Source organism: Pelmatolapia mariae, linkage group LG5 (genome assembly GCF_036321145.2).
Source record: "Pelmatolapia mariae isolate MD_Pm_ZW linkage group LG5, Pm_UMD_F_2, whole genome shotgun sequence".
Classification (NCBI taxonomy): Eukaryota; Metazoa; Chordata; class Actinopteri; order Cichliformes; family Cichlidae; genus Pelmatolapia; species Pelmatolapia mariae.
This window is the reverse complement of record NC_086231.1, coordinates 20,809,249-20,833,086: the sequence shown is the minus strand read 5'-3', so window position 1 is coordinate 20,833,086 and position 23,838 is coordinate 20,809,249. Positions and strand designations below refer to the sequence as shown.

The window sequence follows — 23,838 nt, the reverse complement described above, 5'->3', positions numbered from 1 at the left end:
GAACTGTGAAAACAAAGATCATTCATCTACAGTATTTGTCATCTGTCCCTCATTCATGGAGAACAGATGTGATTAGAGTTCAGGGAGCTTTTATATATAAATGGGTGACAGGGGAGTTGTGTTCTAGGGAAAATGTTTCTGGCATGGCTGAGGTTCACTTGTCTCTAGAAAGAACGGTCACCGCCGAATAAAGTGATGATTTGAATCAAAGTGATGATTTGAATCATCACTTTGATTATTTAATTACGCATTTCAATCCTGATGGGTGTGGTCTCATCCACAATCACAATGCCCCAAACCCTGGAGTATTACAGATCTTCTAACAGTCTGAGTAAATCACGAAAATTAGATAATTACATGCAATGTCTTTCACAGTCACGAGAGATTTTGGACCGACATGTTTTTAAGAGTTCTCCAATGCACTCAATAATAAAAATTCTTCACTATGCACACACGGCAATCAAAATTGTACTTGATAAAAGTACCTAAGCAGTGTGTCTAAACATAACGATTATACTTTAACATACCGTATTACAGTTCCATGCTGTCCATTATATACTCAGTGCCACATCATTAGTTATATCCTGTTATGACAGGGTAGGACCCCTGTTCTCCTTCAGATCTGCTTTTATTATTCGTGGCACACATTTAACGAGGTCCTAGAAACTTTTCTCAAAGATTTTGGTTCATATTGACATGATAGCATTACAGAGTTGATGCCATCTGACATCAACAAGACATTTTTTATCAGGTGAAGTGATGCTTACTGGATATTTTCTCCTTTTCAGCACATTCTCTGTAAACCCTATAGATGGCTGTGTGGGAAAATCCCAGCAGATCATCAGTTTCCTACTTACTCAGACCAGTTCATCTAGCACCAACAACCACGCCGTGTTCAAATCTGCTTTCTCCCCTATTCTGATGCTCAGTTTGAACTTCAGCAGGTCATCTGGACTCTATATGTTTAAATGCACTGAGTTGCTGCTATGTGATTTGCTGATTAGACATTTGTGCTGTAAACTTAAACAGGTGTGCCAAAAAAACCATGGTTTATGCATACTGCAAAATTGTATAGTGGCTCCGAATTGAATAGAAACTTCAAGCTGGAGGTCGTTTGAAGTAGTTTTTTATTTTTTTTTATTTTAAATTGCTAAATAGTTTAATGTGTAACACTAGATCATATTTTCTGAGACAAATGATCAGATATTTGGTTTGTAAAATCTTAATCTAAAAGGTCATTTTAGTCATTTCTATAGCTATATATAGTTATAGTAGAATAATTTGCTCCAAATATAAAGTAATTTTTTTTTTTTGAAAAGTTGTATGTACCTCAATATTACACTTACAGTAATGTTTAGCCTTGACAAGGTTTCCCAGTAAAGATGTATGGCTATTTGAAGACAGAGAAGACAAACATCTCTCTGATTATGTTCTTTGTTTTGTTTTTCTTTTCAAGCATCAAAACCAGTGACTCAGAAAGTCTGGATGACAGAGCAATAATGGTTTTTATTTGGATGCAGGAGTTTTCAACATCCAGTCAGTGGCATGATGTACGTTACATCACAGGTTTCAACCCACCAGACACTCACCAACAAACAGCATCACCAGACAAACAATTAAAGAGAAAGTAAACAGCGTGACAGCAACTCACACTCCGGTCCTCCGATGGGCCCATATTCTGTTCTCAAACTGGGATTTTCTTCTTGATTAATAGCTTGCTGTCTTCTCTTGTCACCAGACAATCAGTGTAACCCATTTAAGCACACATTCCAGAAAAGAAAATGTCAGTGTAACATCACATGTAGGGACTGATGAGAGTGCACCAAGTGCCTTATAACCTCTCATGTAGAGGGTCCATATGAGTCCATCTGGCAGCGATGTTTTTTTGAAAGGGATGGAGCAAAATGGCAAGAATTAAAGGCTCAACCACAGCACAGGCAGTTCACAGGGAAACCCCCAAAAAGTAAAGGAGATGATTCTACCGAGCTCTGCCAGTAGATTATGTATACAGTAGTTCTTATAGCTCCTGATCTTCAGGTCTCACCCAAGCACAGACGAGCAGTTCAATGATTTTATACACAATATAACACTTATGTTGGCCTGACTACTGAGTAGCAAGAGAAAATAAAGATTAAAAAAAGGCAACATCAGTTTATAATAAACATGACAACTAACCACATATCACAGTTAAAAAAGTAAAAAAGTAAAAGTCCAATAAAAATTGATGTTGTGCACAAAAGGCACTCAAATTTTCTGCTCCACTTATAGTCTATAAATAAAAACAAAACAAAAAATAATCTAGCTAAATGTGATTTATTTCCCCCCTTTTAAATTGAATTGTGTGCTTTCTTCATATTTTAATAACAGAAGCGTTTTGTAACATTAACTTCATATACTGCAGATCAACTGGTGCAAAACTAATAACCAGGACAATAAGATGTTAAAACTAGAAGGATTCATTTAACCATTGCGATGATATCTGGATCATAATGCCCATCGAGAGCAATAGCCTCCGCTTGCTTACGCAATACCAGCAGGAACCAGCAGAGGGTGTGACAGCACTGTGTACATTTAAATGCTATATCAACTTTATTCTGGCTGTACTAGCTCTCTGTTCTTACTAATCCTTCCACCCTGTACTTTTGTATATAGGTAAATAATTTGATAGTCGAAAAGCAAACAATACACCAAGAACAAGCGAGTATTTTCATTTTACATCAGGTGTCTGCATTTGACAGGGAAACTGTGATTTACATGCGAATAATTTTGTTAGATTCGATGCATTTTTGTTATTTTGCTTTTGTTCAATCAGGCGTTGTTAGTTCTTGTTCACTTCTGATCTAGCAACAGTTACGAGTATCTTAATTCATCACTCTCAACCCACGTAAATACTAAGGCCAGTTAGTCCAATTTTTAATTAAGTTGTGCGTTTCACCAAGCCAAGGCACCACATACCGTCGAGTCCCACATTACAGCGCAAGACATGCAGAACAGAGCAGGCTCTTTGGGATGCGGATTACAGGGTCTTTAGATTACAGCTGTCAGGATGACAAGAGGTACAGTAGATATAAATACTTAAATGTTCTTCTTTAGATTTCCTCCAACCAAGAGTACGAGTCTACAATCTGAGTGTATCGGTAACCATAGACAATCTATCATGTAAAAGGCAGAAAGAAGGAGGCCGTTCTGATGACTGCACGTTAACACATCTAGTTCTCCAGCTTTTCTGGGTGAGCACAGCATTTTCAGTGTGAAAGAGGAACCATCAGAAGTTTCACTGTTTCTTTCGTAATACTAAAAATCACCCAAATATGACTTGAACCTGAAAACCTTTTGCGAACTGTGAAGAGACTGAAAGATATGTCAAAAACATACTTTGTGTTGTTTCCAGCAGCAATTAGTGGTCTATAGTTCAAATGCGTACCATTTGAACAGTACTATGGTGAATGATGATCTGAACTCTTTGTTTTCTTTTTTTTTTTTCAGTCAAAATGTTTGAACTTTACCGGAAATGATAAAAAGGTGGTTCAGAATCCTTACAAGTGCCATTCATATCAACCCTTTACGACATTTCATATTAACCTGTACACAAATAACACTTACAAATTACTAGCTATATATTATGTACAAGTTTACCACAGGATTCCTACATTAGTTGGTGCATTATTCTTCTGCATTCCATACACAGCAACTAGAAAAACAAAATAAAACATGGAAACAGCCGTGTTACGTCTGTCCACTGTTCAACCATGCATGATGGTAGAGGCCGACTTATTTTACTCTAGTACTGATTAGTAACTTCTAAGACTTCACAGATCATCTTCATGCCAAGATGCTCCATCTTTTGCAGCGACACCCACACGAAAAGTCAACGTATGGTGGCAAGGCATTATTTTTTTTAATATGTGGGCATCTGAATCCTGATTTTAGTTTTTCATTCTTGTGGATCAGAGTTTAAAGTCATATGGATTTCTTAGAATTAGCAAGCTTGTTCACAGATCATTTCATTACAAGTCTCCTTTCAGTGATGCAACTTTCCCTTATTTTCCCCAATCTGTGCATGCAGGAATAAATTTCACTGTTATGTTGCTGAAGATCCAATGTATTATAATACAAACAGAAAGGATGGTTATTTCAAGTAAGTTTGTATTTAGAGCCATAAGGCCTTTGCCCAAAATGGACAAACTGACATATTTTTACGCCTGAACAACTGCCAACATGAGGCGTTTTCACATAACAGGAGGGACTGAAAGATCGGCTAGACTGGACATGTGATGGGTAGAAAACCAAATTTCACACAAGTATTGCTTTACTTGCATTCATTGCATCTCTGAAACAAGAACATGGCCACAGAATTTTGTTAAAACTGAGGTATAACTGAAATACACGTATTCCTATACACATTTAGTCTAGTTAAATCAAGTTTCAAAGAGAGCTGAGCTTTATCACACCTCTACAGCTTCTGCCACTGCTTTATTACCATGGTAACATACTTTAGAAGCTTTAGTGGCATCCTTTATATACGAATTAAGTCAAGCAAAAAACAGACAGGAGTATATCCGTATCTGGTTTGCACACATCAACATCTGTTTCCATAAGCTTTTCTCCCACTTGGAAAGCTTCACAGGCCTCTTGCCTACAAGCTTCCACCTTTGCTACATGGTACCAGACTTATCTCCGCCATCACCGGAAATATTCACATTGGAACCTGCAGATGCATTGTTACTCGGAAACATCTTCTCAGTGGGAGTCACAGCTGGACTGCCGACCCCTGAAGAGCTGGAGCTGCTTGAGCGGTGCTGCGTTGGAGGAGGTCGCACCGGTCTCATGGGCGGGGGGCGTAACTGTGCTCCAGCCAGCCGGGCAGAGAGAGCCGGTTTAAAGGTGGTCATCATCTCAGATGTGGAGCTGCTACTGCGCCGCATGGCAGCATCTGGATCACGGATCATAATGGTGTGCAGTGGACTCCCGGGCTCTGAGCTAACTGGATTCTTCATTGGCTCCAGCGTGTCCAAGACAACATCGGGAGCCTGTTTAACGGTGTTTTGGCGCTCCAGCTCCCGCAGCTCATGAAGTGCCGTATTCATAGTCTTCTCTATGTCCTGAAGAGAGGAACAAAGCAGAGAATCAGAAATAAAAGCCAGGACTCCACTGCGTTACCTAAAAAAAGTTTTGTTTAACACGGTTTACAAAAAAGCTTAGTTATCATGTCAAATATATTTATACTTCCATAAAATGGCTTAAACATACCACTGTTATTGTCCTGTTTATATTCATACTGGGTAGAAAAAAAACTCAAGATGGTGGCGCGTGCATCATGCGAGGCCCAGCATCTCTTCAGATTTTGCAAATTAGCTGTGTTGTATATACGTAGCACATCTGTATATTTGTTCATAGTACATCTGTATATCTGCCCCTCTGTATAGCAATACAGATCATCTGTATATTGGTACGTGTATATACATCAGCACATCTGTACATTTGCCCATAGTACTATGGATCCTAATACTAATCCTAACTTTATTAGTTATTCCAAACCCTTTGAAACACTGACCCTTCCGAAATTCTAAAGCAAGCTTATTTATGCACTGGTTAGCAAGTGAAGAGAACCTGGATCAAGGCCAGCAGTGTGCTCTAGCTTCGGTTTTAGAGATACAGGTCTACCTTAGTGCAACAATATCAAACTTGGATGTTGGCTACAGTGATGTCATCCATTGTGAAGTATCAGTACCTATCAGGAAGTATCAAGCTTTTCCGCCATCGCCATCTTGCTAGCAAAAACTAGATATGATGAGGATTAGTGGGTCTGACTGTGAAACCGCATGCTAGTTGGCTAACAACTTGTGATTAACAACTCCTTAGCCAATGAGCTTGTGGTTTCATACCACAAATAATCCTCCATTTTGAAAGATGGCATAATGAAGATTTATCAGACAGATCTAATTTTTTCCCAACATGAGCCAAAGTGAGTGACTGAACTCATAAATTCAGAAGAAAAGTGTTCACATAGGTTAGGACAGAAAGCCTTTTTCTTGTAGACTTCTATAATAGCAAACGTCTTTTTGCAATCTAAGCTATCGCCATCTGGTGGCTGTCAGACAGAAACAGGTTTATTGCACTTTGGCATTGGCTTCATTTTTTCTAACCAGGTAGTTACGTCCATGTTTTATACTGTATACGGTCACATCTCCTGCTCTCAGACAGGTTTCCCTGTCAACTGTTCTCACTTGTACCCTATTAATGTTTGAGACAAGAGACATACTCTGTGAATTAAAATTTCAAACTGTTTATTTTAGTCTTACCTCTGCCAGAGCCTCAGTGTCTAGTGATTTGTGGTCCCCCAGGCTGCTGTGGCGAGTGGTCCCTGGCACTGGCCTCAGTGGGTGGCCCTCAGGATAGCCCTTCCTATCTGGATAGTTTATGCTTCCTGCACTGCCAAAGGTACCAAGGCGCCTTTTTTCTGGGCTCTCCATGCGGCCTTTGCTGATGGATACCTTGTGAGGGCTGCTAGGACAGGCTGCAGCCCGTGGTGGAGTGTCAGGCACTCTTGTTGGGCTCTGGGTGTCTGTTCGGCGACGCGGGATTGCTGCTCCATCAGATCGCAACCTGACCCTGCAGACATGGATCAGATCATATCAACTGTCAAGAAAATGTCTCAACATTACAAACACTTGAAAAATGAAAGGTGTTTATTTTTAAATGTACCTCCCCATGACTCCTCCAAAGTTGTAATCCGGTGATTGCTCGCATGGTGATGGGACATCATTTTTGGATGAACCCTTATCTTCCAGCAACGGTCCACTGCTGGCTTCACTATCTGCTTTCTGGCTGAGGTTATCTGAGAACGCATCATCTCTGAAAGAGCAGATTCAGGTGCACTAAGAATAAGCTATGGATGCAGACTACAACAAATACAAAGGGCTTACAGTACTTAACACAAGATAAAGAACTACTAAAGCTCAGTCTGTTGGCACGTACAGGTCTTGTACTACGATGTACTGATGAGGGATGAGGCCATCCACGCCATTGTGACGGCCTTCCCACCAGTCTTCAGATGCTCTGTGATACAGAAGCAGGGAGGCTCCCTTCTTGAAGGACAGCTCCCTGGGACTGCGTCCCACATAGTCAAATTTGGCAATGGCCTCAATCTGTTCCACTTCTGAAAGAAACAAACAAGAAAGGAAGCATGAAAAAAAACGTATCAAAGTGGACACAGCATGATTAGTCATACCACAGAGACAGACAGCACTGTGTAAGCTTTATCTCATAGCTCTTTTTTCTGTGGTAAATCCCTCAAACAGGCACGTTTCCTTTATATCAACTTTATTACTTGTGTATGTGGGCTGTAAAAATAAAAACTGAAGCACATATTATGTTTTCTAACATTTCTTGTTTGCTTCAATAGTAACTGAACTGGAGAGTTTGATTTGATTTGAAAGGTGGATTTCAAAAGGTCAGTAGGGGTCAGTCAGAGTTCACTGTATGTTGAACAGGAATCATCTATGAGCCAGAAAACCTGCAAGTGTAGTTTTATTTTGAGAACCCATTAGAGGTGTGTCTGAGTGTTACAGAAGAGAGCACAAGACAAAGTTGAAAAGCAGCTTTGTTCATGTTTTATTTCAACTATAAGGACACTGTCATTGCAGCGCGTGTAAGAACTAAATTTTAATTTCTTAAATTAAACCTGAAGCATTGCCACAGGAGACAAACTGCAAAAACACAGCACTTCACTCCCAATACTAAGGCCAGAAGGAGAATAACCTGCAACAGGAAACCAGCCTTTGGTCTTACCAAGTAAGAAAAGTACCAAAAGAGCCAACAACACAGATGAATGTCACAGATAGTTGTTGTCACCGAGAGGAGATATGATTCTCTGTTTTACCTGTGTTTTTAGCTTACGTGCCTGCCCTGATTATGGATTCAAAGCTAAGAGTGGGACTGAGGAAGTACTACACAAAGGAGAAAGTCTCAGGAGAGTTGCTGACTAATGCTAAACAAAGAACAAGCATGAGAGCAGGGGGTGGGGTGGCCAGACACACACACACACACACACACACACAAATAGATCAAAGAGGCAGTGCTGCATGCCAATACTGTTTACTCAACTTGCCTTCAGCTTCAAACATCACTTAAGCTGTTGTGATCAGAAGCCGCTGCAGCTCAAGCCTTGCTCACCTCTCAGTCAAAAGCACTAATAAAAAAGGTCAGGCTATATTTAAGACTTTCTGATCCACAAACAATTCTAAAATCCCACATATAAAATATTATATGAAATCCTTGTTATACACATGTTTAAAATGTGAATTGCTTAGCAAACGACCAGTATATCTGCTTTTAAAAATAGTTGTCTCTGGAGCATTAGAATGATAGTTAACCACAACAAGTCTAAAACTACAATCTACCACAATGTGAGAGAATGATAACGTTATGCTGAAGTTCTGAATTTAACTACAGACGCAAGACCACAGTTCAGATGGCCACTGACATCAGAGCTAAATGAAAATAACAGCTCTGCCCTTTATAGGTAGGTTTATACGCTGTATAGGCATAGAGGTAGCCTGACTGCTTACAGCGGTTTGCAAGTCTTCACTGGCCCTTATTTCTTTTCTTTGCTACAAAAATGGAAAAAAGGTGCAGCAATTTATTGAAAAATGCAAACATGCATGGAGATATAGTGTATAAAGCAAGAACAGAGCTTAAAGGGTCAATATTTGATTTGACCACCTTTACTCTTCAGCACAGCCTGAACTCTCTTATTGTAAATTCTCTTTAGGTAATTTTCAGGAATAGTTCTCCAGGGTGATTTTTAGTCTAGTTCTTCTGTAATGTGGCATAGCTCAGCTTTTTCTCCGTCTTTCTTCCTTAAGAATGGCTTCTTGATAGCCTCTCTTTCACAGCAATAATGCAGATGTTCAGCAGGAGGATAATTTTTCATGTTCAACACCTTAGCTTGGTTATAAAGGTATTAGGTCCTAAAGCCTTTTATAGTAATTCAAGTGGTGGCCTGTTACTGTTGGTCAGTGGGAGAAAAATTACTACGAGGCCTTTAATAAAAAAAAAACGAAGTGACTAACCCTCATCGCTGGTGTGTGGTTCTGTCCCATTATCAGCCTCATCAATGGTTCCTGGTTCACTGTGTGGACTGTCACTAGAGAAACAAAAAGAGACCAGAAAGACATTAATATGTAGATAAAAAAAATATGAAAAAATCATGTTTGTACAGTGAATTTGTTAATTTAGTGTCACAATTCAGCCTTAAAATCAATGCAAAACAGAGTTGAACACACTATAGTGTCACATAAGTATTACACTGTACCACAATACCTACCAATACTCTTCGCCCCCGGTCATGCACTTCTCATAGACTGGGCCATCCAGCTCTCGTTGACTTGGAAAGATGACTTCATTGTGGCTAATTATAGTTTTGATGACTTCGTTAACATGAGCTTGACATGTTACAGGATCCTGGCCATCTGGGATGGGCATCAGAGTTGGACCAAAGCAGATAGCTAAATTGTATGTATCCATCATGTTCTCATCACTGTACTGTGAAAGACTGTCGGACGACACAGGACAGAAGTCACAATTTTTTGTTATGTATGCAAACTGTACATCTATTTAGTTAAAACCTTATTGATAACCAAACAACATAAATATGTGCTAATCTGATTATTCCGATTCATCAGTTCACTTAGAAACGATTCAATTTCTCTTTCTATTTTGTCTATTTTGACAGAATTTGCAGTAGCAGATGCGTCTCTTAGGGAGTCACTGGCTTCACCTGATTTCAGTCCTTATGTACAGTCATCACTGCAGCTTGCTTGAAAAACATTTTGATCAGTCAACCTCTCCAAGAAATCAACTTACACCGCACAGCCCACTCTTAATAACGAAATCATCGAGTCATCAAAAGGAAATCATCAAGAGGAAGCCATAATAAATGTCTACTTGAACATCGTACTTAAGCTGAGGTTGAGCAGCATCATTGCAGTTCATGTGGCTCCAACAAATTTGACAATTAAATCAGCTAAATCCAGTAAAAGGAGCACAGATAACATCTATTATCAGAAGAAAGGTTTTTTATTCCAATATGGAAACCTATAAATAACTTCTAAAACACTGATATAGTAATAAATACCATGTCTTATTTTAAATACTATACTTTTTTCCATATTGTATGCCTATTCTGTAATTTTCATATTAGTAAAGGTGTAAGATTCAGTGTCATATCCTAGTGCTTAAACAACCGCTGAACTCATCTTTTTACACTGTTTTGGGAGACCCAAAGCAGTGAAATGTGTGACTCACTGGTTAAGGAAAGCAAAAAGATATCTCATGACGATTATGATGGTCCGAGGAAGAGTGACAATAATCTGCTGGATGTGGTGTGCTCTCTCAGCTTCAGACTCCAGCTCTGAAAGACAGAAACAGAGACGTTTAAAGATGCTGCACTGAAAAAAAAGAGAGACACAAACTGCGGCTACAGTGCCAAGGCAAAAGGTGGTGGAGATTCTGCACCCCAAAGCAGAAAGCGCTGGTGTTACTGTTAGACTGCTTCCACGTGCAGCACGGCATGACTTTCTCTAGTCCAATAAAGCTACACATCTACCTATCACTGTGTTTTCTCTTTTCTGTGAAGGTCAGTGAAAAACGCTTGAAACAAGGTCTGTTAACTCACTGATAGTAGAGATGAAGTCCAGGAAACGCTCCTTTGGGAAGAGCGGGTTCTCGAGTCCTCTGAAGTACAGCTTCAGGACGCCTGCCACTGAGTTAATATCATGCTCATTCTGATCATCAATCAAGGGATCCTCACCTAATTAAGAAACACACGAGTGCTTTCAGCGGCAGCATTTGTTGAACTGAAAAACGTATCAAGGTAGTTCATCCCACAGATCATGTTGAAATATTGACTAACCTCTCTCAAATGAGTTTTTAATATCATTGACCTCCACCTGCGATCCTGGCACACGGAATATGCCTTGCTGCTGCAAACCTGAAAGAAATACAACCCAGAATTTACTGAATTAGAGTTACGCTAGCTGCCATTATCTCCAAAACCACTGCCAGCTTCTTTGAAAGCCCACTGGAAACGCATAACACAGAGCAGGAAATGTAATCTAGCCATAAAGGGAGATGCGTATTTTTCCAGCAGAGGGCCCCTCACTGAGTCTGCACCATATGGTTCCAGTTAGAGGGTTCTAATCAGTTTTCTGTAGTTTCATTAGGTCCAGATCCAGGGGAAAGGCCTGCAGGCTAAACCAACGAGCTGAAGACAGATGTGAAAGGTAGACAGGGAGGAGTTATGCGCGGGGGGGTGGGGTGGGGGGTTGGCTGAACTTACTAAACAAAGACCAATGGGACTTTCAAAACTCTCAGTGTGTGACCTATTGTTATGAGCCTGTCAAATCACTGGTAAGCAGCTGAGGGCTGTGGTGGCGAGTAGAGCAAGCTTCTACCAGCAGCTATTTGTGAAAATAGACTGCTGATGTCTCTTCTTGTAAGTCTAAAGAAGTTTTCAAAGGACTTTACTTTACAGTTCACTCTCATTATTTTTGCCCCATCACGCAGAAGGACTTGATGAAAGACTTACCGTATAGATTGATGTATCTGATACAGCTTTCAACAACAAGTGGAATTGGTTGACCTGAATCCTGAAAAGAAAAGAAATAAATACATTATGAATTTTTGCTTTTATAGGGATCTATTAAGGGATATCTATATCTATCTATCTATCTATCTATTAGGGGTGCAACAATACACAAAATTCACGGTTCAGTTAGGTTCGATACTTTGGTGTCACGGTTCGATATTTTTTCGATACAAAAAAATGTTCATGCCTTTTTAATTTGTCATTTATTAAAATTATAAATATATATTTTACCTCAAAAGTACAGTTATTAAATGTAATGTTGCTGAAACAACAAAATAATTAAAAAAAATAAATCTATCTGATCGAGAAATCACTCATCTTTGGAAAAGAGAGTTTATTACAGAGAAATGGCTCTTTCCAAAATAAAAGCTATACTATACGCTTCTTCTGGGGTATACTCTCAGCAGCATATTAAACATATCAGGTCCCCATAAGGAGAATCATGTGCTAACGGCTGTCTAAATGACTGGGGCAAAGTCTGTAGCACGTGTGCTTGTTGTTTTTTGTCTGCTTCCACTTGTCTTTGCACTAGGATGATGTTGGCGTAAATGTGCAGTCATATTCATTGTGTTCCCACTAGTGCTGTCAGCGTTAATCTCGTTAAAATGACATTAACGCCATAACGCCGCAAATCTCCGTTAACGAGTTACCGCGGATCGCCCCGTGTGTGGGGCTGGACAGCGTCAACACGTTACCGAGCTAACTGCGCTAACGCACTAGTTCCCACCAATGTAATTGAGCATTGCGTGGCACATCCGACATACTGTTTTACTTTTGTCGCGCTTACCATCAGGGTCATACTTCACATGAAAACCAAAATAGTTCCAAACGCCAGATCTGAATGAGGGTGGGGGGGTTCAGTTTCGGGTAGCGTTGAGGCAGTTGCCATGTTGCAACGAGCTTAGCTTCTGTCTCGCTAGCTTGCTCAGTGGATCTGCGCTCGACAGTGCAGCCTAGGAGGAGTAGTCGAACGCAGATCCACTGAGCTCTCAACACAGACAGCACCGTCAGAAGAAAAGTTGATAAAATAAATTACAGTTTTGTATTGTTCGATACATATGCGTACCAAACCGAAAGCACTGTATCAAACGGTTCAATACCGATACGAGTATTGTTGCACCCCTACTATCTATCTATCTAGATATATCTATATCTAGATAGATAGATATACATAAGAATTAAACATACAATATTAACCTTGCAATATACAGGTATGTAACATAGTATAATAACAAAAAGCAAAAAATGACAAGACAGAAGCAGTCTAATACCAAAAACTGCACAAGATTTATAGCATGCGGGTAGAGCAGAAGCAGCAGCAAATAAATGGCTACTATTAGTTCGGAAGTTTTAGTTTGTCATGTTCCCTAACTATAGCAGTACCTGAATGCGGGCGCGGGCATTCCTTCTTCCTCTGGGACAGAAAGCAGCAAAGCACAGAAGAAGAAGAGGAAGAAGGGTCAACAAAAAGAAAGGTTAGAAAAGCTCAACTGGGTCCTTTGAAAGTTAAAAGCAAATTACAGGGACTGGTCATAGCACAGCCTTAGAAATGCAGTAAGGATTGGGTGCAGTGAGGGATAAAGCAGACATACTGCTGACTCCTGCCTCAGTCCAAAAAAAAAAAAGAAAGAAAAAAAGCCAGAGATGGTAAATTGCTCTGGAAGGAAATAAAGAGACAGCTGACTGCCGCTCTGTCTGTCTGCACCGGCAGAACCATGGAAGGAAGGAAACAGATTAGAGGTTAAACAGAGGCGTTATATCATGATCAAGGGCAGCTGGAAGAGGGAGGAACAGAAGGCTAAAGAGGAAGAGAATGAGAGCGAAGGCTCTAGCTGCCTTCCCCTCCTGCTCCACAGGGACCGCTCGGTCATACACCACCACCAGAGGGTACCTTGATGAATGCCTCCATATTGCCGTTAAACAGCTTATGGTTATAGACGGAGCGTGGCCTAGGCTTCCGCATTTTCTGTGGTTTAGGGGGAAGGGTGGGGGGCCTGGAAATGACGGACAAAAGGAGAAAAACAAACAAAACAAAAGACCACATTGTGTGAAACTACAGAAAAAATGTGGTTCAAAAGCAGGTATTAAAAATCTGGCTCTAAAACAGAGCTTTATCATCTGTTTGATTGTGGTAATACAAACCAAGCGGTAGAGTAAAAAAAAGGGCTTGAATGCAATTTCCATTTAATTGCTAACAATGGATTTGGAAGACCAAGACTGGAGAATAATTTTTAAAAAAAATGCTTAAGTGCAAGTAAGAGAGAAGTAATTAAATTTCCACAGTTTATAGTTAATAGAAATACAGACCTAGAAAACCAAATGTGACATGTGATTATGCAACCAACTGAATGCCTTTTGCATCATCTTTAATATTATGTGAACACTAATGAAAATGACACAAATTGTTTTTGATGTCATTTTGTTTAAGAACATACTAAAGGACAAACTAAACTAAAGGAAAATCCTGAGGCCTCAATTCCCCGTAGTGGTGAGGGATCTTTTCCTCTTATAGGGAAGGATCACTGCAAATCAGCACAAAGTTGTTTTTGTCCTGATGCGACTGGTCTCTTCCGATATGAAAGTGCCCCATTCATGGGGCATGAGGGGTCACAGAAGTGTGATGAGTGTAAAAGTACAAAAGCGAGCTTCACAGTATGCAAAACCTTAACACCAATGCATCATCTTCAAAGCACAAAATGAGGGAATATGTTTTAGCAGAGTGGTATTCTCTCTGTTGGAGTTACTGAGTAGCTGTTTAGATATTGGATTTTCCTTAAATTTGTCATCTGTCATTAAAAAAATCATCAAAATGCAAAATCTGTTATATCCATTCACATAAATTACAAAATCATATATGGCCACAATATACCCACAGAAAGATGGAAACAACCTTTTGGGTAAGTTCAGCAAGATGCAAAGAAATATCATTTTAATATTTATAACAATAAACAATATGTTTAAAAAAAGCAACTTGTACCTTTTTTGCATATGTTAAATACTTTCATGACTACATAGTACACGCAAACATGTCATTTATTTTTCTAGGAATTCTTTAAAAACATGTTTTTATAGTTCCATTAACCTTTTTTTTTCTTTTCCTTTCTTTTCTAAAGATGAATTAAATATCTTGAATTCTGAAATGAGTGGAATAAGCAGGTGTTTTGTGGCAGAGAGTCAGGGATTAGAAGCAGCCCACTTCAAGTGCAAGCTTACCTTGTTGTTCCGCACTCAGCTCTTTCCCCTGCGAAGGAAACACACACACACACACACACACACACACACACACACACACACACACACACACACACGAGGGAGATGTTATATACTGGTTTCTTTCTGGTACACATTATACAGACTCCAGTCAGTGTCCAGCCTCATAAAGGGATTCATGACAAACAACATCGCCATTGAGGGCTGGGTGAATAAAATGGTGCTAACACCATTCACTGAAAAAGCTCCTGAGCAGTCGTAGCTAAAGCCTCAGGGGAGCCAGAGGGCCCTAAAGGGTTACAGAGCAGAGAAATGAGGGTGGCAGCTGCAGTGTTTGTATGGTGGGTAGGGAGGGGTCCTTCAGTATTGAGACTGAACAATGTCTTTGCTGGCTCACTGAGCCTTTTGTTATAGGTTTTTAACCACACATGCGTATGCTTATCCTTGCATTCTGATAAACCTAAGAACAGGAGATATCATGTAAAGAATTATTTAAAAAGAGAAGGATAACAATGGCATCAATGGAGGCATTATTTATTTATTCTATATTTACTCTGACTAACAAAGGAAGAAAGAGTGAAGGCTAACTCATTGCTAGCAGGTCTTTGGAGCATTAAAGTGAGGAACCAACAGTTAGTCTGGTATGAAATCATTCCACTGAGTGATAGACCTCGCTACCTTTGAGCAACCTTGGAATTACAGAGCAAGCATTCCTCACTCAAGCATGAGCGAGAAACTCTAAATTGATTTTTGATTCCTCTGTGACATATCTATTCTAAAAAAATAAAAAAAAAGTGACAAGAACAAATCATATTTTACAGAACAAGGAAATTGGTGAGTCTTTATCTGGAAAAGAAGGGCTGGCAGATGTCCCAGCACAATCTTGTCTAGTGCCAACACTTGACATTATGTTTTTATTAATACATGCAGCAAGATGTAAACGCCATGTGGCACTCACCAGTCTCATCTCGTTCCCCTCTGTCATGCTCCCACGCAAGTGCGCATACACAAACATACACAAATGTGCAAGTCTTGGGTGTGAAGCAACGAGCTAATGAGCACGACTCGGCCCTGATTGATCACCTGAATAATTAAACATGGGTGGTACCTGGAGGCGCCATATGCTCTGCTCATACATTCTCTCAGCTGTGACACCACGGACGTTGAATGATAATGTGATTGTTTATGGGTATAAGAGTGTGCAGATGATTGCCACATGACTTGAATGCAATCACAGGAACAATCTCAGGTCCTGAAAATATAATAAATGCTTAAATAATGAATATAACCTGAATATAAGTGTGAAAATCTATGCATGGACGACTTAAGGCCTCAGCTGGCTGCACCTTGTGTCCTTTCCTATTAGTTGAACCCCTGGTGCAGGAGCAGCTGCAGATATGGGCCTCACTTTGGTCCTGCTGATTGATTGGGCATAAACTGTTCACAGCCGAGGTGACAAGGGGACCCTTGGGGAAGAGGGGGAGCCAAGAAAACCTCTCTCTTGCAGCCTGGAAATAGAAACCCCCCCTGCGGCTACACCATACAGAGACTAACCGGATAATATTTTAACCACTGGAGATAAATAGAAAGTGGAATGAATACCTCAAAGTGGATACGGTCTGTTCTTTCAGGTGGTACTTTTCTATCTGAATATCAGCTCTTACTCCCTCTGCTATCTTTAAAAAAAGTGTCTGGTGTCTTTGTGGACTCTGATACCTTGCTTCCTGATAGCTGCACCACTATAACCCCGAAGTCAACAGTTTTCTCAGTTTTCTGTGGGTCATTACTCAGCAAAACACTAGTTAATGCACATGCCATTACCAGACACCAAAGAGAAATCAAGAGAAAGGGATTCTCACCTTCCCCCAGCGTCTGCTTCAGCAAGTCATGCTTGGCCTGCAGCTTAATGATGAGGTTACTACCATTCAGGTACTCTTTGAATTTCTAGATGGAGATGTGAAGAAACATTTCAGTGCCATTGAAATCAGCTTATATGCTTTTTCCTCTGCTCAGCTGATAACTGATGGCTTTATAATGAAAAGGTGCTCAGAGGCCATGACTTTGGACCGAGAGATGAACTCACTGAAAAGTAGAACATTTCTGTCTCCTGCTGATTCGCTCTCCTCTTGGCTATATTGAGCTTGCTCATGTACGTCTCAGAGGCCACAGATTTGATGGATTCAGTGGAACGGCTGTGTTGAAAGGCATCTGACACGTCAAAGTCCTCCACTGTCAGCATGTCCTGCAGTGTTTGCATGGTGGCATCCAAAGTCTTCCTCACCTGGAGAGATAGCAGGGTCACCCATAAAGCATTACATCGTAACCTGTGTTGACCATGTATTTTGTTTTGCATCAGAATATGAGTTTAGAGCAGGCTACAGGTCAAGCATACATCAGGCCTAGTCAGGAAAATGAGGAGTTTCTGGCACAGATACAAACTGTTCATGAAATTATTGAGAGAGGCTTTTTGTTTAGGATTGAGATTGATAAAGCCCATTTCCCCTAATGGCATTCATTATCTTCCAGAACACAATTCACTGGGAGACAGGAAAGAAACAGAGCTGTTGGCGCTTGCAATTTAAACAGTCCCTGGTTATTATCGCTTCCATTTCCACCTTTCTGTCGGCGTTTCTTAATGAGAAAGGTCTCTTTTCATCAAGAAAAGAGACAATTTCATATATAACTTCATAGAAAACACAACATTGGCAGTGTGACAATCTAAATATATTCCCAGCCCCTGCAGAGAGAGGGGTCATCGGAGAGTAATTGCAATGAGAACAGATGGTGATGTGGCCATCCTGCTCCGATGGTATGATGGCCTTGGGGAAAATGGGAGAGGGCTTTCTGTTTAAGAGGGGGAGGAGAGGGCTACTGGTGCTGGACAGACACAGCTCATACGCCCTCACCTCCTCATTTTCAATTTTTAGTGTTGCTAAGCGAGACTGCAGTTGATGGTAGCGCATCAGAAGTTCGGTCTGAACCGGCTGCTGGGCGCTCACTTGGCACACCTGAGGGTGGAGAAAAAACAGGTTAGAAAGGAATAAAAAAAAAAAATTAAACTGCAATATTTTCTAGCATCTCACCTCATCTCCCATGTGTGGCAGGTATTCAAAGCGCATTGGAGGACAGAACACCTGGTTATGCATATCCATGATCTTGTGCTTGTCACTGCGGGAGTCCAAGTTGTCCACTGCATTCTCCAGGATATCCAGTCCCTCGTGGCGTGATGTCTCCAAGTTGTACTCCGCAGACAAATAGGTCCTTAGGGTGCGTGCCAAGCTAGCATGGTAGCCCAAGTCACAGCACTGCAGAGACGCAATACTAGATTAACAACTTAAAAATAAACTGTAGTTGTTAGCGAAATGGTAAAAAAATAAAATAAAATTAGTGGAAAAAAGGAACCACTGCATGTGGTCTGTAACTATAACTGAGTTTTCACAGTAATGCTAAGTGAAAAGTTCCCATCTGAACTTGGATATAGTCAAAAGTCTGCTAACAATCAAAGGCAACAGCAATGCCATGATATACTGACCATGCCCTGGACTGCAGAGTGCAACTGGTATTTAATTGTGCTATAAATTAATACACCAATATATGTGAAAGAATAAGAATGTAAAAGTGAAACATTCAAGTCTAATTATATTCAGTATTTTCACAGTTATTTATTTAATGGACTAAATTCCAAATTATAACCTGATACAATAAAAAAAAAGAAGTACAGTTCATAGAATTACAGCAGCTAGCACAGTAGGACATCAGGGATAATTAAAGAGCCTTATCACACAGAGCTGTATGAAGTAACCTAATTAAGAAGAGAATAGTAGAGCAGAGGTTTAGAGGGAGCTTGAGGCAACTGACAGCTCTGTAAATCACTAAGTAGACGCTCTTGAGCACTCTTTAGTACTGAGGAAGTAGTCTCTTCAGTTTGTGCGCCTCATTGCACCACTCAGTCAAACTGGCTCAGTAGACCAAACGCTCCAGAGAGTGAATTAGCTTCTTTTTAACTAAGCAAACAGAGTGAGAACGCATTCACTCATATCCTTACATTCATATAAAATCTAAATAAAATGCTACAAGTACTATTAACTCCCAGTTGCACCGCACTATAATCATAGGAAGAGTACAAAGTTTCTTATGTGGTGGGCTGTGACTCTCTTATGACAAACTAAGCCTTTTTTCCTCTCGCCTGATTGCAGCAGACAAACCAGTGGAGCTCATGATCCCACTCCTTTTAGCCCAGCAGGATTCAGGATGACATGGACTTTTCATTTTCTAGACACTGAGTACGCAAGAGCTGCCCAGCAAAAAGGCAGCCACAGCCACAAATCGGGTTCCCAGCATGCCAAAGTACCACCATTGAACTGCATATAGCCCAACAAAGGTTAAGCCACAAGTCATGTGTGTAATATTACAGAAATGCCACTGAAATCATGTCTTATCACGACCGTCCAGGAAAATGTGCAACCATCACCGTGGGTAATGTAGCTCCGTATGGTGAGCTGGCCTCGGGCAAAAATGTAACAAACAGGCCAGGAGCTCAGAGAGATGAGGAAAGCACAATGTGACCTTCAGATTTAGGATTTATATATTATATATATATTTTTCATATGTTTCAAATGTTGTTGGTCAAAAATGGTGATTAAAAGCTTCTTCATCTGCTTTCTGAGCCATAATGGGTAGCAGGTCACCCGAGGTTGAGAGGCTTGTGCCAGCCACATTAATTGTATTCATGCCTGCATAAACAGAGCCTCTGCTTTCACCAGCTGACTTTCACTGACTTCCAACCAACAGTGGTTTGTTAAACAAAGTCATCCTTTTAAATAAAGATAGTGAGACTGTCCAGCAAGGCTTTTGATTAACAATGTGAATAAATTTTAGCTTGAACTGTCAAAAACAACCACAGAAATCACATTTCGCATACTGCAAATGAGGAGAGACGTGTTTTTTATCAGTGAAAATTAAGTTTTCATTTGTAATAAGTAAAGTGCAGCTGCTTAAGCTTCAGAAAGCCTGTGTTCTACATTATGATTCATGAAAGAAAAGCCCATAGATACCAGAAGAAAATGTGCCTCTGTGTGTATGTGTTTTTGTCCTGGGCCATTTTTTTTTTCCTGGGTGACAGTTAGAGGCAGACAGTTACAAGGACATGCTGTGCTTGTCCCAGCAAAGCTCCCAAAAGCAGCATCAACAAAAACAAATGAACCACAAAAAGACTGAGGAAGAGGAGAGCAAGCAGACTGAGCAGAAATCATTCTGTCAACACTGATGGAGCCCATTGAAATCATCAGTCAAAAATGTCCTTCTGTGCTGAAGTACAGAACATCGCTAAACGAGATTTAATGTCAACAGCAGTTAGTCAGTAGCATATCAGTGTTAGGTTTGTTATTAATAATCCCCCCCACCCAAAAAAAGGTGCTAAATAGACTTTACTCAGGCCAACAGAGCAGCTTTAAAACAAGCAGCTTACAAGCTAAAAGCAAATGAGACACGCGAACAGATGGAGAGAAAAGTGACAGTGCTACAGTGTTAAATCGACATCAGAAATCCCAGCTGACAGAGGTAAACAAACACATGTGCTTAATGCATACTTACATCAATCATATCAGAGACGTCATGGATGTAATATTTTGCAACCACAGCATTTGTTGCTGCCAGGTTCAACAAATAGTCATTCCGAGCTTTTGTGCATTTCAGCTTATTCTCTGAATACTTGGCCTGCCTCTGGGGAGATAAGAGGAGAGAGCAGACAAAGGGGAAAAAACATCAGTGCTGTAGGGAGGATCATGAGACAGGTAGAGATGGAAGAGAAAGTTTGGAGAAACAGGCTCTAGAGAAGCTGCCCCTAAATAATATAATATGTATTAAGTGGCACAGCCAGGCTCATACCTAGTTATTATGGCTGTGTGCTGCAGCCAGTTTGCTTAGCTCTGCATCAAGACCAAAAAACAGCAAAACCCGGGGCTGGAAATTTAGGCCAATGTGAAAGTAGCTTAAATGGACCTTTAGGGGTTGTTGCAAAAGTGAGTCCCTCTGCACAGACTAATGTTAAAATAACAACATTTACGATACAAACAATCATATTTACATCCTGATACAAAATTATAGATTTATTTTTTTGAAATTCACCTTTTGTAATGGTTTTAAGTCTATGGATACATATTGCTAACCAAGCATGTTAGCAATAACTAATAGCTTTACACTCCAAACATTTTCTGGCCACCACAAAAAAAAAGGTATGGCTATATAAGACTAAGGCAAAGGCTTCACAAAAAACTAAACAAAAAACTAAAGGGTGATGCTACAATGATTGCATAAATTTTATAAATCTTATAGAAGCTCTAATATACAGTTTATTGCTATTGATATTATTGCGAAAACTGCTAGCTTGTCTATCTAAAGGGAACAAAACTACTAATTTCTACCTCAAAAAAGCACCAGTTATGATATTATTAAACCATTTCTCTATAAAAACAGAAGTTTTAAGATGTTAGGTATTAATATTCGTTTATATAATTGATAGCCATAAATACATGTGTTGCTTCTACCTGTTTACCATGTAGACATCAAACAAACCAAACAGGTATTTTCAAATTTAGCCAACATGGTTGCCTTTCTGTCGGCCTGTATTCCAGTGAAAATTTAAATAAATACCTGCAGTTGCACTCAGCACTTAAGTAGGAGGAAAAGAAATGACACAGTGACATAATGTTCTGAAAACAGTGTTTTTTCTGTTACATTATGCCGAAAATGCTGCAAAAACTTGTCTCACACCAGTAAAGCAGTGATTCAGGCTCAACCCAGAAAACCACTGCTGCTGTTTGAAATGCAACAAAAGATTCACAATTATATTCTTTTTTTGTACTTTGCAGGGGCATTTTAGTTCTGATTTCACTAAGCCACTGTGATGCAAATTTTAGCAGGAAAAGACTTTAACTTTGCATTCCTTCGTCTTCCTCTTCCAAGTGTTTGCCGGTAGAACAATGAGACAAAAGTGTGGAAACCATTCACAGGAAAAAAAATAAATTCACCACCACATTGTGTTATAAATAGTCTGTGGCTTCCAAGCTAAGCAGCATCTCTGAGGATACCAGCCTGAGGATGGAGAAACACTGCCGTACTGACAGCCTTTTGATTTTCTGCACCTGAGAGATGATGGAAATTTCATTTGCATGAAGAAATCTAAGACGAAGATGCAGAATAAAAAAATGCATAGGGGTATCTAAAGTTCAGCATGCTCCGGAGAGCCCAACACCGCTGGCAGGAGAAGACTTTTCACAAGCTAGAAATCTGAATAAGATGGAAAGGGAGTGAGGTTATTGGCCGAAAGAACTTCTCAGTACTCATCTGGCTGCAGACCTACAGTATGCTCCTGAGACTTTCTGTCTAGCTGCTGGTCTACTCATCTCTCGATATTTCCAAGTACACCTGGCAAAAAAAGCTGGCTTACCATTAACAAAACACCAACACTGATCTTGATGAGAAACTGCTTAAAGGTTTTTCCTAACCTAAATGTAAAACTGATGATTCAGGATTTAACAGCACAAACAGAACTGCGTTTATGTAAACAAACGGTGCTCTTCATATACATATATATACCTTCTCCTTCATCTTCTCAATTTTCCTGACGGAGCTGCGTCTCGGCTGGCGGTCCTCATGCCGGAGGAGGTTGACGTTGAGATCTCCCGACTTGCTGAACTGCTTCTCTTCCTGCTTCTCAGCGTCTTTCAGCTTGCTCTCTGCACTGATGCTCTCAGTGTGGTACATGTGATATGTTTTCATCACCTGCAAGAAGAGTATAACAGATGATTTTATGTAGCTGAACATCACAGCCTTTTACAGTATTAGTTATGAGCTAAACTTACAGAGGTTTGTGGGTAACAAATACCAGACGATACTTTGGTTTTATGTTCCAGAGTACCCTGTATTTTCCTCTTGCATCTGTTTTTTAAATTCACAGTGTAAACATTATTTATTACTAAGATCTGCATTACTCTCTTGCACAATCTCAATATTACTTTTTACTCTTCTTGAACCTCATTTTTGCTGTTTATTTTCGTTGTTTTTTGCATTCACAGTATAAGACCTTCACCATGTGCTTGTGGCACTTTTACATTAACAATGCTTTTTTTTAAAATTATATTCTGTACTATTTTTATTCTTTATCATGTTCCTATAACACAGTAATTTCCCTTGTGAGATCAATAAATCTTATCAGTGAAGGGCGGGTACACCGTGGACAGCTAACTGATCTATCGCAGGGTTAACAGAAAGAGAATGACAAACATCCACACGCACATTTACACTTATGGCCAATTTCAAGTTGCTAATTAAACCTAGCCTGTCTCTGGACTGTGGGAGGGTGCTGGGGTACTCAGACAGAAGCACAGGGAGAACATGCTGAGCTGTCCAGTGGATTCAAACTCTGGACCTTGTTGTTGAGTGCTGGCTACTGGTGCCATGTAATTAAACAGAGCAAATAGCTCTCAGTATGAGCTATTTACCATTTAACATTAATTAATGATATAGTATTAAAATGTTAATTAACACCCTAGATAAAATAATACAGCATGAGTAGTAATAGAATGTATTCAACTGTATTTTTAATCACATGGTAAATGGACTGGTGCCTAAGTACTTTTACCGAATGTTCACACTCACATGGATGAATCAGGGCAAACTTGGGGTTCAGCACCTTACTTCAACGTACAGTTTGGGGGAGTCAGTAAAGAAAATCTTCACTGTCTCTTTACAAAATCTGGTCTGATTTGAGCCTTTTCGTGGTGGCCAGGAGGATCAGTTTGGGTCATCGGTACAGAAGTAACACAGATGTTACTACATGTGGAATATTTTAAGTGGATCCAGAGCCCCAAAGTTGTCTGTGGTTTTGACTTGGCTGTCAAATCTCCAACTTGCCCCCTCTTCCCCTCCTCGCTGTAGCTTTCCTGGCCTGTTTCCTACAGTAATTCCTCATTACCTCA

At 40.0% G+C, this 23,838-nt stretch overlaps 1 protein-coding gene across 3 annotated transcripts in view; it reads right to left on the bottom strand.

The window, feature by feature from the left end:
• Window positions 1-1,480: 1,480 nt before the first annotated feature.
• The window catches only part of srgap3 (SLIT-ROBO Rho GTPase activating protein 3), a 58,983-nt gene continuing 36,625 nt past the window's right edge, over window positions 1,481-23,838 (bottom strand). The window contains exons 5-22 of one of the 3 annotated variants that reach the window (XM_063474145.1): window positions 22,457-22,642; window positions 20,453-20,581; window positions 17,944-18,165; window positions 17,767-17,868; window positions 16,944-17,141; window positions 16,720-16,804; window positions 14,864-14,891; window positions 13,542-13,644; window positions 11,591-11,651; window positions 10,916-10,993; window positions 10,679-10,813; window positions 10,309-10,414; window positions 9,329-9,556; window positions 9,075-9,148; window positions 6,979-7,159; window positions 6,706-6,855; window positions 6,303-6,612; window positions 1,481-5,102 (exon numbers count right to left, since the gene is read on the bottom strand). In XM_063474145.1, the coding sequence (XP_063330215.1) occupies window positions 4,656-5,102; window positions 6,303-6,612; window positions 6,706-6,855; window positions 6,979-7,159; window positions 9,075-9,148; window positions 9,329-9,556; window positions 10,309-10,414; window positions 10,679-10,813; window positions 10,916-10,993; window positions 11,591-11,651; window positions 13,542-13,644; window positions 14,864-14,891; window positions 16,720-16,804; window positions 16,944-17,141; window positions 17,767-17,868; window positions 17,944-18,165; window positions 20,453-20,581; window positions 22,457-22,642 (2,823 nt within the window). In that variant the 3' untranslated portion in view covers window positions 1,481-4,655. Of the gene's footprint in view, window positions 5,103-6,302; window positions 6,613-6,705; window positions 6,856-6,978; window positions 7,160-8,131; window positions 8,192-9,074; window positions 9,149-9,328; window positions 9,557-10,308; window positions 10,415-10,678; window positions 10,814-10,915; window positions 10,994-11,590; window positions 11,652-13,033; window positions 13,065-13,541; window positions 13,645-14,863; window positions 14,892-16,719; window positions 16,805-16,943; window positions 17,142-17,766; window positions 17,869-17,943; window positions 18,166-20,452; window positions 20,582-22,456; window positions 22,643-23,838 lie in introns of those variants that run through there. The other 2 variants (XM_063474146.1, XM_063474147.1) reach the window with 2 other exon arrangements.